The sequence below is a fragment of the Puntigrus tetrazona genome, chromosome 16, assembly GCF_018831695.1.
Source record: "Puntigrus tetrazona isolate hp1 chromosome 16, ASM1883169v1, whole genome shotgun sequence".
In the NCBI taxonomy this organism is placed as follows: Eukaryota; Metazoa; Chordata; class Actinopteri; order Cypriniformes; family Cyprinidae; genus Puntigrus; species Puntigrus tetrazona.
Window position 1 is genome coordinate 9,502,883 of NC_056714.1, and position 16,727 is coordinate 9,519,609.

A 16,727-nucleotide genomic window follows, 5' to 3' on the forward strand; every position below is an offset into this window, starting at 1 on the left:
GTGTTTTTGTATGACAGGACTGACTGACGAGCGAGCGAGTGAGCGCCCTTGACTCGCGGCAGGCGAATAATGCCTATAAGGGCTGGGGGAGGTTCGTTATCAGACAGATCCCCCCGCCCCCATGCGCACATATTCACGCACACACTCGTACGCACACTTACACACACTCTGTGAGGACAGTGTAGCAGTCTTACCCCTTCCCGAAGGCACCTCATTAACACGGTGTAGGCGGCAGCAGGAACGACCCACAATCCTCCTGGGCGCTCTTTCTTCTCTTCCTGCAGGGGAAGGAAAGAGAGTATGTGTGTGCGTGTGCGCGTCTGTGTGAGCGGGCGAGAAAGAGAGAACTATTACCGAGACTCATTGGGGGAACAATTAAAAGCAGCAAAATGCAGCCACCGTCATAATGAGGCTAAATAAATAAAGTCCTGTGACTGTAAATAAGACGACAGGCTCGCCGGCTCAGGCAGGTACGGGAAACACAGCTCAAGTTATAAGAAATGATCGTGTCAATTAGGGGGAAAAGCGGGGAACGCTGCGAAGCAACATCCTCCTCTCATTTAACTTCTAATGCTTGCGTTCAGCACAGCGCCGAGACTGATCGTCAACATCAACAGCAGATTGTGAGCGAGACCTTCGTACAAGTCAAGGCCTGATTTGGATTTCTGTTTATATGTAGCTGAATTATGCAACATGCAGTAGGCTGTTATAAATCTAAAACTTTTTTTTTTTTTTTTTTTTTTGAAGGGGGGTTTAACTGATGATTAATTTTAATAAAAGGTAGAAATTTTATTGGCCTTGAAAATCCTCTTAAGTAAAAAATTTAAATGCATGTGCAAACAGCTAATTCAAAACGAGGATTTTCACTTAATAATGCATCACTATAGCAAATAAATTGTTATTTGTTATTTTGCTGCAGTTTTTGCAATTAATCATTTTATGGTGAACTGAGGAATTCTGAGGACTTAAAAGAAATAGTTCACCTGAAAAAGTAAATTCTGTCATTCTCCGTCAAGTAGTTCCATACCTGTAGGAATTTCTTTGCTCTGCCGAACACAAAGGAAGTTTGTAACCGGGCTGTTTTGGGTCACCATTGACTTTCACAGTAGAAAAAAAAAATTATGTAAAGGATGACCGAATGTTCATTTTTGGATGAACTATTCCTTTAATTTTTAGTTTAGTTTATTTAATTTTTTTTTACTTTTGTTCCAGGATTAGAAGTACCTCTTGCGATAAACTGATATCCATCAGTAAGGACCTTAGTGAGTAAACTTTTTCCATGGCCATTCCAATTGATTATCATGGGATAGCAGGAGAAAAAGGGGAAAACTCTACCCCCCAGTGGCTGATAAAATAATTTTGAAAGCAGGAATTATGAAAACTAGCATCATCTTATCGGTCTCTCTTTGCACGGTGTAGGCTATTTACAGATTAATACAGCAATAATTAACACTGATTTATGATGAATCTGAAAAATGTATTTGTTTGATAGTGATGCAAGCCAAATTTTAAAACGTAAATTTATATTGCATCAACCAATAAAATATCTAATTGCGTAGGGCTGTAAACACCGAAATCACTGAGCCGTGACAGTGGTGAAGCTACAAGGGACACACTTTCAACTGCGGCCCACCCAATAAGAAGTACATTTTCCAAATTAATGTAAATTAAACAATAATAATAGAAAAAAATTATAATAATAAACAATATTATTTCACTAACTTTGCATAATTAATTTACAAATGATTAAACAAGGTCATATGGTCAATTGCAAACCGTTTCTTATTTGTCTATCTTCCTATACGTTAATACGCTAGTCAAAATGCTGATTTGTTTCTGTAATTCGCACCTACAGTACAATGTTTACAATGTAAAGAAATAAAATTCAATGTAAAATGCATTTTGTTTGTGGGTTTGAATTCGAAAATAGTTAAACAAAGATAAACCAGTTCTTTAAAAATGATTTGATATCCCAATTAAAAGTCTAGCAATGAATCTGGACCGTTTACAAATGAAACCAGATCAACCTGCATTAAAGTGACCCTAATATGTGTAAAGAAAGGTTCACATTTTGCTTTTTATCTCAAATAACAGGTTTATATGCATGCAAGGTCAAAAAAAAAATGCCATTGTCTTATAATATGCATTAATTTTTACCTTATTTGCGCAACGACTCCCAAATGATTCGTTTAATGATTCATTTGTCCAAACCCCTCCTTTGCGTGATGCTAACCCACAGTGATTGGTCCGATTGGTTTCATTTTCATTTCATCATGCCTATAATGCCTGATGTTTGTGTACAGTGTTACTAGGGAAACTGCTATAAAAAAAACGATAACGTAAGATAAATGTTGTAATAGAGCTATTTTCCGCTACAAACTGCATATTTGCAGCAGCACGCATTTCTAGTCCTCGATGTTTACTCTCCTTTAAACATGAACAGCCAGTGAAACTTGATTAAACTTACAATAAACAGCTTTTATTGTGGCTAATTTATCAGCAATTTGTGACTATATTATTCATAGCTGTGCACATAGTACTATATATAACATGTCTGAAACATGTAGCATGTAGAATACTGCACAATGTTAAAGAAAAAAATGCACAATAATTTACTGAATGACAGACTGAAGAACAATGAAAGCTAGTGTGCGTACTTTTCCGTAGCTTATCTCATATCACTTCCATTCATTATGTCGCAAAAAGCACAGCCACAGTTTTCCACCTGGACCGTTATTGACATTCAGAGCGTCAACACACCTATTGCTCGCATTACACTAGAACTGAGGAGTGGAGAAAAGTCATTAGATAAAGCCAATCAAGGCCACAGCGTCCCTCAACCTCCCCCTGCGCTCAGAGCTAATGTGATCAATAAACGCAGTGTGTGCTGTTGTACTGAGTGACCCTGAAAAACACAACCGTGCAGGAGATACACACTTATATAAGCCCAGCAAAACATGTTATCTGCTAACCTCGGGTCTCTTACAGCGGTCGATACGGCGATCAGATTAGGGTGACCAGATGTCGACAACACAGGACAAATTTTGGTGAAAAGAGTGTAAAAAAAAGCGCCCTGGAAAACAGGCCATCTCATCACACCGGTTGTAATGAGGTAAAATGGTGCTGTGATGAGCCATTTATGGACTCCAGAGGCTGCGCTTCATTACACCTTTGGACCTCGTTCGCAGGCTGCTGTACACGTGCGATGCTGAAAATCCCCCAACAAAGCGCCGTGGTATAGCTGGCAAATGGACTGTTACTGTGACAGACGGTAGAGGTAACACGAGCAAATGCAAATAAAAAAAGTGTACGGTTTTTAGCAGTGATCTTTAGAGTATTCAGTTCTGTCAAAGGTTGCACCAGACTGCATCGGTTATGAGGTGGTCCTCATGTCGAGGTTAATGAGGTCTGAGAGGTTGTGTGAATCTCTCCTCATAAGGGAGCTTTTTAAATGTCACTGAATACTCAGAGGACAAATATTGCCTGTAAGACATTTATGAGAAGCAAATTGCGCTCTATGAAATTTCAGGCCATTGAACATACTGATCTGTTCTTGGGATCGCAATGCGTTGGCTCGTCTCCCTAGAAGCCAGAGTGGAAGTTGTGCGCTGATCAATAATTACGTCAATATAATAGACAGCGTGCTTTATTTTTCCCCCTACCCAATTTCAATTCATCACTAATTGGACTCATGTGAATATTGATATGATATGCAAGTTATACTGTACAAAGTTTTACTTTAATTAAAGGATCTCTCGTGTCCCCTACAGAATCATTTTGAGGGGATTTTCTTCTTTCTGTTTAAGCAATAACCTAGTTTAAATAACCTTCGCAGACTTAACCCTTGTGCATCATTAAAGAAATAATAATAATTACACATAATTCCGTAGTGGACAAAAAAAAAAAAAAATACGTAAAGCTTGGGGGCACAAGCTTAGGTCTCATTTTAAAGACCCATGGCAGATTATAGTTGAAGTTAAAAACAAAAAAAGTTTGAATATTTGAAATATTGATGCCATTTTCATCAAGCATTTTGTAGAAAGTTTATTTTTTGCTAGAATATATTCACAGGGAAGCACACCTCTGCAAGTTAGTCAGTGTATCAGAAAGGCAAGTAATTTGATATTATCAATTAGGGTTTGTTAAGTGTTGTTACTAAATTGAAGAATTTGATAATTAACAAAAATGTATTCTTGATAAAAAAAAGGCAATTTTTATAGCAAAAAAAAAAAAAAAAAAAAAAAAAAAGCTGTATTCCCCATTTTCCTCATATGAACGAATAAAAGTACTTAGCTTTCCACCAGTAGTGGGCGCTGAACATTTTCTGTCTATATTAATAAATGACCTGAACCGTCTGATTGACAGTTGACTCTCAAGCATTGAAAATGCAAGCGTAAAGAGGAAAAACTAAAGGGTGAAAAAAGGGAAAATATTCCGCTTGAATTTTGTGAGGGTGGGAGAATGGAGAAAGTGACCTACGTCTCACCATATTTATCTACAAATCGAAAGCAGCAATTGCAAATACATTTTGCCATTCCTTTTAAAAATTGTCCAAAATACCACATTAGCAATGTTTATAATTTCAAACCATCATGTATTACACAGTACCAAAAATCGTTATTATATAAATAGTTCTATTATGCATATAGTATACTTTAATATTCAATATCTGAACGTTATTCCTCTCATACCTGTGTAGCAATGAGGTAGAGCAGCTCCCCCAGGGGTGGAATCAGGCATTGTTTCAATTTACTGCTCCTGAAGTTCTCTCGGATCAGTTCTGTAAACATGGCCACTGCCTGAAGAGAAAAAAAAAAACCCCACATATTTGAAGCTAATAAATAGTTTTATTTATAAACGTTCTAAATTAATGAATTATACAGTTCACCTGCACAAGTTAGCACAAAAGAGAGAAATTTCTTTATAATAGAGCATTTGATTATATGTTAAGAGTTCAAGATGTCTCATCAATATGTTTGGAAGGTTTCCCTGCCATTCTCTGCCCTTAAGCATTAGCATTGTATTATCTTCTGTTTCTGAGTGCTCAGTTGAGCAAGTATATATGCTTCTCTCTCTGCAGTCGTTCTCTTAGCAGGGTGCTATGCAAATGCCCTATGTAGCATTTTTGGCCCCGTGACGGTTAAAGTCTCGTAAGTGATGACTTCGCAGGGAACAGATGTTGGCGGCTGTGTTTGATGAGTCTTAGCAGCGAGAAACGTGCAGTGATGATTCCGGTTACGCAGGAAGAAACAAACAAGGCTAAGCTGTCTTGTTCTGCCACGCAAAGTAATTCCTGCTCTAGAACGTATCATTATCATCAACAAACACGCACACAAATTCCCTTCTAGAGCGTGCTGCTATTATCCACATGCACGAGCACACACATACATGCTATCCTGCTTTAGAAAACATCATTATCGTCGACACACACACACACACACACACACACACACACACACACACACACACACACACACACAGCATGTCTGTCAAGCTGGGTATTAGGCGGTACAGAGGTGGCATGCTGGAGAAGACTGTGGAGCAATGATCTGTTCTGAAATAAGGTATGGGTTTTTAAGCTGAGAATCCAGAAACGCAAAACCGAAGAGACTGTGCTGAATCCTACCTGAGGTCTAGCTGGCTCATTATCAAATATGAGTATTACACATAATTAATGCTACACTGTGCCACTGGAAATCAGTCCTATCCTTAATACAAACAAAGCTAATCCAAAACTCTCTCTCTCGTAGTTTTATATGTTTAATCTCCTTGTTCTAGTCATGATTTGCACTTTAATAGGGTTTTATGTTTAAGGAACAGCTGTCTCTGTGTATATATCTGCAGTCCATTAGCTCTGATCAACTTTATGGTAAAACGCCTCTGTTTGATGTCACTAATGTCACTTTTCCGTGCCATGCATATTAATACATCTCATTAGGATGTTTTATTTTTGGGAGGATATTCAGCGATATTCAGCGTGATGTATGTAACATTTGAAAATGTATCACATACACTCTCCACAGCAAAGCAATGTTGTTGTTTTTTTAAATGTTAACCTGACCACAATGCCGAAGTGATGCAACTGTATCCAAAAAACAGAAGCAATCCATAACATTCGCATTGCAAGCAAATGATTCCATCGTTATGTATCAATTATTCAGTTGTGCACAGTGTAATGTATACTTGGACAGATTAAGACTGTAGCCACTGCTGTGTGAAAAAAACAACCCAAAAATAAAAACACTGCAGCTCAATTACAACTGTGCTGGTAAACAAATTTTACTGAGAGCATTTCATTTAATGTATGAAGGGAAATGGCGAACAAGTGCCCATGCAGCATATAGTTAAACTCCAAACTCTTTAAAAAGCAGTGTGTGATGTTTTCTTAAAAAGTAATTCTCAATGTTTTGAATTTAGGTCTCCATAAAAAAAAGTTTCCAGTTGTACACAATTTAGTATAAAAATCAAGCTTCCCAAACTTGATACAGTAAGTTCATTGAGACTGCAAGATCGACCCTTGACTAACAGAATCACACACTGTAATCTGTGTCTAGTGTCCTGTTTATCTAGTGAGTAGCTCAACATCAATTAAAAGAGGCCATATGAAGAAAAGATCAGCGTTAATCTGAATCAATATCCACTGAAGTGTGCAAATGTGTTTATGCAATTTCTGAAACCTCTCTAATATTGCAAATAAAATGTCTGAATACTTGAATCGAGTCGAGAATTTTATCGGCCATCGTAATTTCTCTCTTCAACAAACTAAAAAGGGAAAGAAAAAAAAGTGTCAAACTCATATTAAAAGTTTGTCTAGATGTATTCCAACTTAACTAATCTTTTCACTTTGTAGACCTTTGATGAAAATAGTGTCACAACAAAAATATTTAAAATTCATATTCCTGACAACAATATCGACAGCACAAGACAAAGGACACAAGAAGTGAGGAGCTACCATGAGATGCAGATCTGATCAACTGAAGCTCAGAGAATCAATATTATTCCCTGAGTCAGTCAGACAAATGCAGTCAAACTGTGCCTTAGACGTCCAGCGGGCAGAGCGAGGGAGAAACAGAGTGCCCTTGATACTCTCTTGCTAGTTTCCAATCACACCGATACTCTTGTGTGCCACTTAAAATTCAACTCTGAAATATTCACTCCCTCCGGCACAAGGCGCTGCAGATGGCGATGCCTTTATGCACTGACAGAATCTGGATTTTTAATACATTTCCCTATGAAATATATATGGCAGAAGTAACTTTAAAATGACTTTCCAGAAAATGGTTTACCATCAAATAAATAAAAAAAGTGAAGAAAAAAATAAAATAAATAATAATAAAAAAAAAAAAATCAAACCGACTCATCCCTGTGGTACCTCCTTCAGATGGCTTTGCTGTAATTCTTAGCAGTGTGTAATGGGATTGGTCAGGGGAAACACTGTCAGGCTCTTCTGAGAGTAACTGTGAATTTAGGCTAGGGGCACGGGGGATTGCCGGTGCCAAGGACAATGATTAATTTACCACTTCATTAGACTAGTGCTCAAGTATTCATGGCGAACACAGACACTGAGGGTTTGAGGGAGGATTAGAGAGCTAACCGAACGTCAGAGGGAGAAGGACCAAGTGTTTTGGAAGGGTTGTAGAGAAAGAAAGAACGCAAAAATGAGAAGGAAACTTTCTGAGTGGAGACTTTCTGCTCTACCTGTAATTCTGTAATTTCCTTCCTCCTGCATCAAGCCCCTGTGCGACATTTCTATTTATAGAGGCTTTTATCGTTGCCATGACGACGAATTAGCCCAAGTTTCTTTTAGATGATGGATACTGCCTATGGGTGAAACTTACCTAAGAGGATCCTCTTATGCTGCAAACCTTTCAGCTCGAACAAACAACATTCATTGCAGCTCCAAATGATGTGACTTATTTTGTAAAACATTTCTCAAGAAATGACGCGCAAGTAAGGCTGGAATGCACTACATGACTCTCCGTTGCAGTTGACCGGTTTCACAGAAAACCATTTGTATAACAAGGCTCTAATTGTACAGCTTTACTTATACAATGCACATCCGATCTTTTGACATATCTGATTTTAGTATACTGCTTACATACTTAAAACACGGCCTGTATACAGTATCCGCATTTACATTCATTTCTGATTTGTTATCGCAGAATAAAAAGGTTTACCCTGAAGTGGTGATCAGGGTTGTATCACCCTAAAGGGGGTTCGCTTTGAGATAGCACTCGACTAAATGTACATTATCCCACTTATTACAAGGCTACTTCTTGCATAAGTAATTAACTGGACATAAAATATTGATGAGAACTGAAATATTTAATTAGCTCCTAAACAAAAAGTTTAAAATGGAATTATTTTAAAATTTGAAATCTATTTTTAAGCTAGTAACTGACCAGCCAGTGCTCAAAACTTGCCTTAGCCTGAATGGCTAGTTTATAATAATGGTTCATGCATTATTATAAGATAGCCTTATTACAGAGTTTAAATTATACGAGTGAAATTGCCATACAGAAACTGAAATCTACATGCTAATACACACTACATAAATGTAAATCACACAATGCTGATGTTGTTGACATTAAAAATTTGTAAACAAAATATACAAATAATAAGAATTATCAAGTTTAATCACCACTGGTAGCACAATTTATTGTAATGCTTTTTTCCTCAGATGGTCAGAACAAAAGTGGCAGACTTGAAAATTCATATTTGGGTCATATATTCCAAGATGAAGGCTAGGATCTGTGAAGTAACTTCAAACAGAGATGGCGAAAAAGAGGCTAAATGTATGGACTGCAACAGGATACAAGATGCCAGCAGCTGTGTTTTTATGAAATGAGAGAGTGAGCCTATGGTGTGATACAAGAGACGTGAAAGAAGTCCCGACTTAAGGTACCCGGATAAGCGGCATGTTATTCAGCATTGCTATTATCAGTGAGTAAGACATCTCAGAATGGCCAGTCATGATAATTAGAACCAAGCATTACAGAGAGATGTGTAATATATACAAAGTCAGATGAAAAGAGAAGAAAAGCTGTTGGCAAATGTTGCCCTCGTATGCATGTATCAACTTACTGTTAGTCAGATATGCATCTGATTTGTTCTTTATATGTGTGCTTTTTTGTGCTACAGTGCTATAACAGCATGCTTTGATATTTTGAGTCGATTTTAGAACATGTACTCTTTTCATGTCATGTGTCCCCTAGCAATGAGGTGCAAGTTCACATTTGAAACAACCTGAAAATCTGTAGCATGTAATCCTCAGTCAATCAGTCTATGAGCCCGGTTTCTTCTGTACCCATTTACAAAATCGGTGTAAAACGTCTATTGTTTTAAAATCTGTTAAGATTTTTTAACGTTGTGTAGCGTATTCAAAGCCTTTAGCTCACTGTATAATCTAGGAAGGCCCTCTAGAGCGCAGAAGAACCATAAGAAAGCAGCTCTGCTTTTCTCTCGGCAAACAGAAGCACTGAAAGAAATCGCCATGACAGGATCGGCCGCTCAGACACAGAACCCCCGTAGAGCACCAGGGAGAGAGTCCATCACCCTGAGCACTTCTTCAATACTGACCCACTGAGCCCAGAAGAGCGAGAAAGAAGAACCCGTCGAGAGAAGCTGCAAAGTTTAAGCCTGTATTGTGCGAAACGCAGCAAAAACTCGGCCTTGCTACATCACGACGGACGGCCATTTTGTGCCGCCGTCCACGCCGAGTCTGGGTGGTACTGTGAAATGAACAAAGAGGTAGGCAAGTTCGCGGCAGAACGAAAAACACACGCGTTAAATCACAGAGAGAGGTGGAAGAATTTGTGTATGGTGAACCGCATCGCATTGCTTTGATGATTATTGAAAGCTTTTATAACCCTGTTTGGATGAGATCTTTGCCTTTGTATTTGTAAAGGCTGAGACAGAGATGTAAAAAGCTAATTTCACCTGGCTTTCACTGGATTTCAAGTGCTTTGGATTGAGAGCGGAGAAATTGTTTTTGTTCAGTATTTTCTCCTCTGAGTGCAAGCTGAGAAAAAGCGAGTAGAGAAATGCTGCAGTGACACCTGCTGGTGTGTCTCGTATTTTAAAACGTGAAGCTAAAATGTCCATGTTTAAAAACACAGACGCACACGTCTCACCTCTGTGACAGGAACGTTGTCTCTGAGCTCTGTGCAGTGGGAGGCCATCAGTCCAATCACTCGCATCACTTTGCTCCTTCTAAAACAAAAATCTGAACTATTAAACGGCTCTCATGCAGCTGATTGCTCTATTAATGCTGTTCTGTTTTCTTCAAATCTGACCTCATTTAAAGATAACGACATTTTTATATGTCATATCTTATATGCAATTTTTATTTGATGTCTACTTATTTTCCTACTCTTAAATCTTTCCTTAATAATTGGTGGTTTCAGTGAAACAATAAGATAAATAAACCTTTCCTAATTTAGTTTAGCAGCCTTAAACAGTAGATTTATTGACTATATCAAATTACTGTTTTATTTTAATTATTTATTATTTTATGCAAAATCCTGCTGAAAATTCAGATTAGCCATAACAGGAATGAATTACAAAAATGACTTTTTTGGTAATCACACAAAAAGTAAACTTTTAAACAGTGTTGTCTATAATTATACCACCACTGCGACACACACCCTGTGGTAAAAATCGCTGTAATGCTCTGCCTCCGATGGCATTCATTTTGCAATCCTGTCTAACCACACCACATCTGTCTTATATTGGCAGTGTTTAATGCTGGTTTTCAGTGTCATTTAAAACTAAAATTGTTCTGTCTGTTGCTTGGTGACTGTAGTGCAGAGATAGAGGCTGTAATCCTATGAGGGGCCAGTGAGACACATGCCTATCATTCCTTCCACTCAGAGCCAAAGGGACAGAGGAGAGAGAAAGGCATTGCATTTTTCTGAGGAGACACTCCAAGACCGGCACCATTAGTGTCATCTGAAAATACTACACTGTAGTTATGAAGCAGTAAAAGTTAATTAAGTAAGCTATTTTTCACTCTATAACAGCTAATGCATTTGACCAATTAAATGAAATCAAAACAAAATTACTATCAAAAAAAAAAAAAAAAAAAGAATTATATAAAGATGAGCTGCAATACTTACATATCCCAGTTTGGTGCATGTCGCATCTGTTGAACCAGCACAGGCAACTATGTCAAAAAGAGAGGGAGAAAAAAAAAAAAAAAAAAAAAAAAGAGATATAAAATTAAAATCAGCCTTTTTTTCTAGACACTTGACAACCCGATTTCTTAAATGTCAAAGGTCAGAAAAAACCCTAGTAAAGATGACTGCTTGTGTGCCACAATCAAGCATATCAAAAATTCTGACTTCACAATAACTGGTCACATGGCATTTACAGGTCAGTTAATTGGTTCCAGAAAAACCTATGAGAGGAATGATCAATTGCTACATAAATGAACGAAAATGTTGCTGGTGGTGAGACACCTGGTGGCCAGAAGAGGAAAGTACTGGTGTATAAGCCTGCAAAAAGTGGTACTTAAATGATAGTTACATTCAAATTATACTTCAAATTCAAAAAAGAAATTTAGCTTACCTTAATTAACACTGTTCTTTTTTTTCCTACTAAAACTTTAAGTCATTTAGGTACCACTGAAACCCTACACATTCTGAATTTATTAAGTTCCACTGATTACGGTTTCCATTCACAAAAGCTAAGGAAAAGGAAGCTCATTTTCAGACAGAGGCAAGGACGGCGGCAGACACCCATTCCTCAGCAGACACACTATTGTTCAACTTCCCTCATTTGATGACCTACTGTAAACTTTCAAGCACTCTATAATATCACAATGAAAAGTGGGATTTACACCATACAGTATGGTTGCGGTCCTCTTAAATCTTTAAAACGCACTTGTTTAGTTTGCACTGTGTGGTGTGTTTGAGTGCAACGTTTTTGTCCAACGCTGCTGACACAAGGTGACAACACTGTGGGCTTTCTATGCCGCTAGTTGGTTGGCGTCACCTTGGTGTGTCCCGCCCTTTAGTATAGTTTTATTACAAAATGTGTTTTTAAAAACACAAATAAACATGAGGGTGAAACTGAAGATTTGTGTATTTCCATTGAATGCTAATGCCACAAATTTACCAAAAGTTCGGAAAGATTAAAATGAAGGAAAAACAATAGAATTAATTTAGAATGGATGAAGTGTTTTAAAGATTTAATTTATGTTTGGAAGTACATTTGGGTGAGTAAATTAAAAGTTGAACAATCACTTAAAAGGTATTCTGTGCCTCAAGCCACAGAACGGGAATTAGTTGTAGTGCTTCATTTTACGTTATTAAAGACAACCAAAAGGTTAATACTTGATTGTGAACAATGCACAGAATAACATTACAATGTTAAATTATAGCAAAAGGCGTAAGCTGAAATAGAGGATAAAAAAAGAAAATGTGTAATGAAAACTGCATTTAAATTTTGTATTGTATCCTGTTGTGTTTTTTTGTGGTAATGGCAATACGACTACATTGATAGCTTGTGTTTCAGGTATGTCTTACCAGCTGGGAGTGTATGAGGCGTGTAGCCGTCTCTCTGTGGTTACAGACAGTGCACAGGTAACAGAGCAGGTTGAGTTTAGTGCGTGGTACAGTGGCATTGGCTGATCCGGCCCGGTCTACTGACTCCAGAACAGCACACACTTGTTGCAGGAACTGAGACCAGTCCTCTGAGTTCAGACAGGACAACCGTTCAGCTAAGAGAGAGAAATAGAGTACCATTTGTTCATATTTTGTTGTAACCAAATGTAATGTAGCAAATAACAAATAATAAATCCTTTAAATTTACACACGTATAAAACATGCTTTAGTGCCATCAGACTAAATCTAAAATGTATGTCTTTTTGTTAAGCATCATATTTAGTACATCACAGTTTTATGGCTCATATAGTGTGATGCGGAAAAATCCTTATGTCGTGGCCTCAAGATGTTATGTTGAGAAAACAACATCCATTTCTAGCCACAACTTCTTATGTTGATGGAACAGCATATTTTTCTCTTGGCAATGAGTTTCTTGTGTAAACAAACCTGCGTGACCACAGCAGCCACGGAATATTAAAGATGGAAATAACACAGTTTAATGTTAAGAAAAATGTAATTCAATATTTGTATATTATTATTATTATTATTAAAATTACTAAACAAATATATTTTTTATATTTATTTCCCCTTTTAATTTATCAATCCCTTTACCTAATTAATGTATAATTATGCCAGTATTTGCTACAAAATATTTAGCAGAGCCCTTGAAGTGTGTTCTTTTAAGGGTGTAGGGCATGTCTGTGTTACCGTATTCAAGTGTATGGAACTCTCTTAGCGAAGAGAGCAACGGACCAAACTTTACCTTGACAATGCTGTGTGTGCGTGCAGCACTCAGTGCTCCAAAAGTTGCATATAAATGTCTCTTCTCATTATTATCATTTTAATAAAATCTCATTGTGTCTTATTTACTATTAAATTTTTTCATACTATCCATCCATCCCGTTAAAATAAAGACAACTTTAATCAGCCTATTCTACTTATGTTTGCACGTGAAATGAATCCCTACTTCGTTTTAAAATGCATCAAAAGAGCTCCTAACTGTAGATACATGATCACAAATGGAAATCACATCCGTAAGTGACCACAGCATGTTCCCTTCCCTAACGGACTTCTGGAAGGGAATCGGTTGCACACTTTTGTTTGGAACATCCCTATTGAAGTGTCCTTGAAGGGAGCAAAAAAGCAATTTGGAATTTGCCCTCTGACAATTACGCAAATACTTTATGTATGTAGGCTATTTATGCCTGTGCCTGATAATAAATGAGCGTAATGTGTTTTCATTTACAAATTAAAATACGTGAATGATTCTTTCCTCGATGAAACACTAGGTATTACACCATTTTAATAATTATTCATTTGCAGAAATTAAAAAAAAAAAAAAAAAAAAAAAAATTCAAAATTTCAGTCAGCATAATCAAACCTTTATTAGCATAAATAAGCATAAAAATATAATACTAGGCTATACTGATGATGATGAGGATGATATATAAATATCGAAATACGAAAAAAGACTATCAATTAATGGACACACACAGCTAGCAAATTATGTATTGATTTGTATAATTATAAGATGGACGATTTCTTACTTCAAAATAAAATAATAATGAATCCACCTCTGATAGTCTTGGGTTGCTGTTGCCATCACGCAGGTTTGTTTCACGCAATAAACTCATGGCCACAAGAAAAATATGCTGTTCCCTCAACATAAGAAGTTGTGGACATGAGAAATGAATGTTGTTCCCCCAACATAGCATCTCAAGGCCACGGCATAAGGATGGCGTTACATCGACAAAACAATCTTGTGGCCACAGCATAATATCACCTTCCCACAAGTTAATATCTTGTGGCCAAGTCATGTTATCACATTCCCACGACTTAAAATGTCATGGCCATGACAAAACTAAGCGAACCGAAGACGTCCCCTCTCAGTCACCATAATTAAGATATGCAAAATATGCAATTTGGTCAAGATTCAAATATTTTTAAAATTAAGTTCTGATTGCAATTAAAAATGAATGAGATCTTCAGAACAGTATAGCAGACTTGCTTAGATAAAATGCATGGAAATATACGTCACCATACTATCTATGTATCACTATAGAACCGATAACACTGTAAGATGATATTTAAAAGCCTTTAAAAGCAAAGTTTTGATCATGCTGATAACTCAGACTCTCTAGAAATATGATATAGTAGGCTTTTTAGCTTTGAATGAGAAACAGACCTAAACTTACCTACATTTAAGTTTTAAATCAAGAAGATAATGCTCCTTCTAGGATATTTTTCTAGTCACAATGGTCAATGAGTAAGTAAAGTTATCTTAAAAATTAGATCAGTACGATTCATTAATAAAAATCTTTTTCATTTTAGGTGATCAAATAACACTAGATCTTCTGATTTACCTGAATGTGCTGGTACACAAAGCGTTTTGGGGTCAAAACGAACTGGAGAAGTCTTTAAAATCTAGAAAAAGAAACAGAAACTAAGATTAGCGTTGGTTATCACATTGTCATGTTTACTCTTGAAGATGGACATAAAGTTTAGACAATAAGTCTCTCAGACATGGCATTGTGTTTAGATCCCGAAGGTCTCTTTACCTTTGGGTTATCCATGATAGGAGTCACTGTAAGGTCACTGTCTGTGTATAAAAGGGATTTAATGCAGGCGTTTATATCACTCTGCTCCTCCACCATAACACTGGATTCCTATGAAGCATATAAACAAAACGCTCCTTTTATAATAATTTCAGAGCAAGTATTTACAGAAGCTGTCGGCATTGAATGAATAATGAATTTCTTCCAGAACGATCAACCCAAACTTAACTGAAGCACGTCATTTGATGTCTCTGCTTCTAACGAGAATAGTGTGGAACAATATTATGTTAAACATAAGACATTAAGTTCATAAAATGATACCTTAATGTTAGCTTCTCGGCAGCTGTTTTAAAAACGAAATGCAGAATTGCGTTTTTATTACCAATAAACATCTCGTAATAATTAATTTGAATGGTCTTATTTAAAAGCGCTAAACCAAATGTGTTTGAGTTAAATATGAAAATAAACAACTTTGAATTGTGATAAGTGACAATATACCTACACATCTAATATAACCAAATAAACAACTTTGTGCATTGATATAAACTGTATTAAATGAAAACACTGTAATTTAGATTTTATTTACAGAAGTAAATGTCCTCGCTTCAAATTTCTCTACTATGCGCTGTTACGAGTTTTGTCTTTGATGAGATTGCAGGATGTTCCAAATGAATGCATTTTGTCAGTGATGTGATTTTCAATAGATATCTCGTGTTCAGTGAATACAGAACAGTGAACACTGTGTAGGGACCCTGTCAGTGTGCGGATAACAATGAGGTAGAGGCAGATTGTAATTTTGAATATACCCAGCAGATGGTGCTGTGGTTTAACAAAAGAGATATTGCAACCACGTCCACTTGAAAGCCTGAAGATTAACTGTTGAAAAAGGCAGGCAGAAATGTCAAGCAGGTACACTACCTATAAAATAAAAATGGTAAGTTTGTCTAGAAGCTAGAACCGTTATCACTTGGTTTGATACTTTGTTATGACGGAATGAAAATTATACCTTTTAAGTCTGGCTTAAAGGTCCAAATACATTTTTGGGACGACTTTTTGTATGGTTTTGTTTTTGAACTCACTTGAATTTCAGAGCCTTTGTCTTCGGACTGTCGAGCCGTATTGCTTGTTCTGGGAGTTGGTCTGGAGCTGTTTGATCAGAGATACAAAAAAAAAAAAAAAAAAAAAAAAAACTACTGAATGCACTGGAATACTCTCATACTAGCATTGAACACCCCTCATGACATAATCACACACTTAACTGAATTTGATTCTTGTGAATTTAAAACCTTCACCTAAATGCTTGGAGGTAGTTTTTGGGACAAATGTAAAATAAAACGCATATACATTTCTGTACAAAACTAAAACAGAATTTTACTTAAACCCATTTTATTTAAATTTTAATGGGTTGGAACATATAGTGTTGGGGGAAAAAAGTGTAGAAAATAGACATTTAAATAAATAAAGAAAGAAAGAAAGAAAGAAAGAAAGAAAGAAAGAAAGAAAGAAAGAAGACACACACACACAGAGGGAGATTGTTTCTGTGTTTTGACTGTGTTTGAATCTTCTC

At 36.7% G+C, this 16,727-nt stretch overlaps 1 protein-coding gene across 3 annotated transcripts in view; it reads right to left on the reverse strand.

The window, feature by feature from the left end:
• ulk4 (unc-51 like kinase 4) overlaps positions 1–16,727 on the reverse strand; it is a 136,488-nt gene that overhangs the window by 115,373 nt on the left and 4,388 nt on the right. For all 3 annotated transcript variants that reach the window (XM_043260592.1, XM_043260591.1, XM_043260593.1), the window contains exons 12-19: positions 16,240–16,306; positions 15,164–15,271; positions 14,969–15,029; positions 12,528–12,721; positions 11,118–11,164; positions 10,134–10,212; positions 4,692–4,799; positions 195–278 (exon numbers count right to left, since the gene is read on the reverse strand). In XM_043260592.1, coding sequence (XP_043116527.1) covers positions 195–278; positions 4,692–4,799; positions 10,134–10,212; positions 11,118–11,164; positions 12,528–12,721; positions 14,969–15,029; positions 15,164–15,271; positions 16,240–16,306 — 748 coding nt within the window. The remainder of the gene's footprint in view (positions 1–194; positions 279–4,691; positions 4,800–10,133; positions 10,213–11,117; positions 11,165–12,527; positions 12,722–14,968; positions 15,030–15,163; positions 15,272–16,239; positions 16,307–16,727) is intronic.